The 4,729-nt window shown below is 44.4% G+C and overlaps 1 protein-coding gene across 1 annotated transcript; it reads right to left on the bottom strand.

Moving 5' to 3' along the window:
* Positions 1-311: 311 nt before the first annotated feature.
* On the bottom strand, positions 312-3,979 carry LOC143355075 (putative cytochrome P450 6a14). Its single transcript, XM_076789563.1, has 5 exons — positions 3,395-3,979; positions 2,679-3,258; positions 1,791-2,018; positions 1,225-1,476; positions 312-995 (listed from the first exon to the last, which is right to left on the bottom strand). Exons 1-5 carry the CDS (start codon positions 3,740-3,742, stop codon positions 829-831), a joined length of 1,575 nt encoding a protein of 524 aa, XP_076645678.1. The 5' UTR covers positions 3,743-3,979; the 3' UTR covers positions 312-828.
* Between the last annotated feature and the right edge of the window lie 750 nt (positions 3,980-4,729).

Below are 4,729 nucleotides of genomic sequence, written 5' to 3'. Positions count from 1 at the left end.
GCACAGTATGAAATACCGACTCCATCCAAATAGAAAAACCAACTGGTGAGCTAGATCATAGCGCACGCAACATAACTCATGAATCGGGAATATTAGTGAGAATCGAGTATCTTGTATACTCCCAATAATCATGCATAAAAGTTACTACTTGCTCAAGACATGCTTTAAAAGTTACTCTCTATACCGCGCACTTGAGCTCAGCGTACGCGCTCAGTCAGTCAATCAGTCAGTCGAGATGGCCACTCTGGAAGGATTTTACAATAATAAAGACAAATCTATTATTATAAAAATTTAATACCTCATTATACGTATATCTTACATTTGTGTATATGTATACATTAAATCGTTTTATCAACCGGTTGACAATTATTTTTGTTCTACGATATAGAAAACTCCTATGTATAAAAGTATAAAAGTTTTGCCGTTAGAAAAATATAAAAAATAATGGACCGAAAGATAATTTTTTGAACAAATACCATTCTTCTTTACTTTTCGACGGCAGAAATGTTTAGCAGTAAAATATTCGAATGATTTTTATTTACAAATCAAAAGTTCGAGTCTGCTGCTCGAGGTGATGCAAAGTATTACATTATTAAGTCGAGTGAGAGCGAAATTATTGAATCGTCGTTATTTCGAGTTTTATTGAAATGTTGTTAAACGTTAACGATTAACGTTGCGATCGTAACAAAAGAAAGTCGAGAGAATTTGTTGGGATCGTGTGTTAAGTACAGGAAAAACGTGGTTTGTCGTTCGTGCGCGGTGGCTGTTCAAAAACGAAACATGTTTCGCTGAAAATGCGCTTCCTGAGAAAATGGTAAACCGAGGAATTTACGAAGTCGGTACGATTCTCAGCCAGAATCCTTTCTCGCTGGTTGTGACGAGGCTCCGTCTACTGAATTCGATCGGCGTGGTTGTCCTTTCGCAAGCCTCCACTCGATGGTTTCTCAGAAACGAAATGATTCCTACCTTGATTTGCAGCAGAGCAAATCGCATTCCTGAAATTGCAAGCTTATCACGTGAAACTCGTTATCCGGTACACCAGATTGCCTACACATTGTTCACTTTATTATCGATTCGATGCCATAACATCGATATTCGACGAATTCCGCATCGGTTTCGGTTTCGGTTTTGGTTTCCGTTACCGTATCGATTTTTTGCAGAATAGATATCGATACGACAAGCTTAGATTCCGAATACTCGATTCGATTTGGCGAATTACGTTACCTATGCAGTTGCGCGGTCCTTCCCCAAACGGAAGGTACGCAAAGGCGGGTCTCGATCGTTTATTTTCCTCTGTGAATCTATCTGGATCGAACGTCGCGGGATTCGAATAGTACTCTGGATCGTGATGGAGTCCGTAGATCGGAATCATCACCCGGATGCCTGCCGGTAGTTCGACTTTTGTGCCAGGTATTTGATATCGACGCTCGCATCTACGAGACAGCAACGAGGCTGGAGGATATTTTCTCAGGGTCTCTGAAACAAATGTTCCAATGTCGATAGAAAACTTTTCGCGCTTCGAAAAGATGTGATCGCGAATTTCAATTGTCTAGAACGAAAAATTCAATTGGAATGTGTCATCCGATGAAAGAACCGATAAAAGATTAAAATCTTTAACCCGGCAAGCGATAACAATGGTATTTAATCCTCGATTCAATAGTCACGGACACAAATAGGTACCTACCTAATTTTAGGAATGAATCGGTTCTCTTCGAAATCGTCGAGGCTCTGAAACGAGCTCCCGTAAAATGGAAATGTACAGAATATGTAAGTTTCGAAATAATTTTTACCTGCAATAACCGTGTCCAGATATTTCATGTCCTGGACAGCGTCGTAAGTTAATTTGCCGTTTCCGTTTTCGTTCTCAATGGCGTCGCGAATATCGCGTCTCGTCTTTTCTTGAATATCGTTGTTCAGTGCCAGCTCGTAAAGGCAAAACGCGATTGTGTTCGACGACGTTTCATAACCGGCAGCGAAAAACACAAACGCTTGCGCGGCAATACTGGTCTCGTTCAGTTCTATAAATAATGATCGATATCGGTTATTCAGATTTTAAAGAAGGCGTCTTTTGTTCAAATAGTTTCGAACGATTCTTGGGAGTATTCTCTCCGGGCCTCGGAAATACATAAGTACGTATGACTGCGGGTCCGAGTCCGAGGCCGAGCGAATTTATCGACACTCATTAACGTAAATTGTAAAACACGCGCTTTCGTTACGATCCTACTAGGGCTTGCGGTCAGTCACGAACGAACTATTTACCGTCAATTTTACCTCGATCAATTCGCTAGAAAACCACAATGATTATAGATGCGTGCCATAACTACTCCAAACACTAACCGTTACCAACAACAGTTCCTGTCGACTGTAATGATTCTTGATTCCAGTGTCAAACAGAAAGAAACAACTGTCAGCAGGTACACTTACAGGATGGCAATGGTACAGAGAGTATAGAGTATAGATTACGGAGTATAGGGCATATGTAGATTGTGGATAAATGGCGAGGCAGTGCAGTCGAACGACAACATTCTCTACCTTTACTCGCGGGACGAGTCACTTATCTCCACGCGAACGCAAACTAACTACGTGGTGGGAGAATAGGTAAGTCAAGTTTAAACTCGCGACTCAACCTCGACCTCGACCTCGACCTCGATCTCGACCTCGGCCGTAATGAATTGTACCTATTTCCTCGGTGGCTTCTCCGTCGTTCGCGTTGTCGACTTGTCCGGTTCCCGGATCATTTTCCAAACTACCCTTGTTTCTGAGCTCGATCAACAGGTCCATGAAGTCGTGTCTCTTGACAGCGTGCTCTTGTCTTTGGTTGATCATCCGCGACACGACGTTCTTGAAGAATCTCGTAACCCCTGGATCGATTACCTGGACGCCCAGGAGCTTGTACAGTTTCGGCATGGCGGTTCTGAGCATCCTCCAAAGCGTGGCCTTGTAGCTCGGCTTCGAGAGCTTCTTGGCGGCTCTATGGAATTCGGATTCCTCGTCGGTGAGAGCGTTTATCTGTATGCCGAACGCGCAACTACCGATGACGTCTATCGTAAATTTCGCCGCTAATTCGCGAGCCTCGATCGCCGACGGCCGATCGGTCTTCGAGAACGCGTCGATCAACTTTTGAAATTCTTCGCTACACTCTGCCAGCAGATAGAACATCCTTTTCAGCTTGCCGGAGGAGAAAGCTGGTGTCAATTTAGCTCTGAGGCTCTTCCATTTCTTGCCCTCGAGATTGAATAGGTGGCCGGATAATGGGTCCTGGCAGAACAACATTTTTATACCTGATATTACGATATTACGATATTTGACTTCCCGAGGGGAAAGATTCTAGATTTAGATTGATGCTTTTCATGATTTATAGAGTTTGAAGCCTGAAATCTGAGAACAGTTTTACCTGCGAATTCACCGGGATACCGCGGTTCGAGAAGGAGGAGAAGTTCTTCACGCAGATATCCTTGATCAGATCGGGATCTCGTAGGATCAAGACGGGCGATCGAACTCGGAACACCCCGAAAAATCGTTCGTCCTTGAACCAGTCGTACATCTCCTTTATACCGTCTGGCAGAGACTTGCGAAACAGCAGCATAGGTGCGAAATTTCCAAAAAGCACGGTCGGCTTTCGAAACGGCACGCCGCGGCTCTCCCAGAAATCGAACGTCGACGTGAAGAAATAGTAAAGGATCCCCAGTAACAGTCCCACCAGCAGAAGCTCCTCGAAACATTCCCTCGGCAAGCTCCACATTTTCTGCTTTCGGTACACAATTTACGATCTCGTTCTTTTTTTAAAGTCTCGACGTTTATTCGTGCTTCGGTGCGTTCCGGTTAGCCGCTGAACGTGAACTGTGCACCGGATATTGGTCGGACGCGGGTATCGGTGTTTGTTCGACGTCGACGCGGTGTTGCGCGTTGCGAGAGAAATCAAAGGGTGCCTCAGTGTGCCTCTGATTACTCGGAAATTTAAATGTACTCTTTTTCATACCTACTCTGTATACTTGCATCGGAACGTTGTTCGCTGTCCACCGAATTCCATATTGTGTATCCCGTCTCACCAACAAACGCGAAGACACAGAGAAAGGGAGGGGAAGCCTGGTCGCATGCGATCGCAGATTCCACGCGATTACAGATTAGCGGATCTCGTTACCGATTTCAGCCCATCGCTGATCGAACGGTTCCCGAACCCATGCGAATCGCGCGGTTTATCGCTGTTTCGTGTCTGGTTACCAAACACTCGAACCACTAGGTATATCCGACAAGAGATACAAAGAGCAACGTGGAAACCGTTCATCACCGTCTAATCGGAGCACGCCGAAACTCTACATTCTACATTCCCGGCGCAACTCGCGCAACGATGCACTTTCCGTTGTTATCTTTGCGATATATGTATATTTTATATTATGTTGTATCCGATTTTTCGTTTAGTCTTCGGTTTGTTTCTACGGTGTAACGCGATACTTGTTTAAACTGCGTTTGCATATCACTGCATCGAAATACGCACTTTCTATTGCTCCAGAACTTGTACAGTACTCGCGTGCGGTCCCTCCAATACGATTACAAAGATTCAAATTCCACGCGGTTCTGGAGATCTTCTATTTTCGTTTCCCCTTGAACTCTATCAGCGCTAGACAGTTTTTACGTAACGACCGAACCGGACCGGACCCACCGAATTATCCGGCAAATTATGTGGTTTGATCGTGTGTACGCGCTAGATTATCTTCCGAAAGTCGTAAAT

This window comes from Halictus rubicundus, chromosome 6, assembly GCF_050948215.1.
Source record: "Halictus rubicundus isolate RS-2024b chromosome 6, iyHalRubi1_principal, whole genome shotgun sequence".
In the NCBI taxonomy this organism is placed as follows: Eukaryota; Metazoa; Arthropoda; class Insecta; order Hymenoptera; family Halictidae; genus Halictus; species Halictus rubicundus.
This window is presented reverse-complemented; position numbering and strand designations above follow the sequence as displayed.

Excerpts from the sequence above, each read along its gene's own strand:
- LOC143355075 (XM_076789563.1), bottom strand. The coding sequence starts at position 3,742 with ATGTGGAGCTTGCCGAGGGAATGTTTCGAGGAGCTTCTGCTGGTGGGA. Across the intron at positions 3,259-3,394 it reads GTATCCCGGTGAATTCGCAG|GACCCATTATCCGGCCACCT; the intron begins GTAAAACTGTTC and ends TTGTTCTGCCAG. Across the intron at positions 1,477-1,790 it reads TCTGGACACGGTTATTGCAG|AGACCCTGAGAAAATATCCT; the intron begins GTAAAAATTATT and ends CATTTGTTTCAG.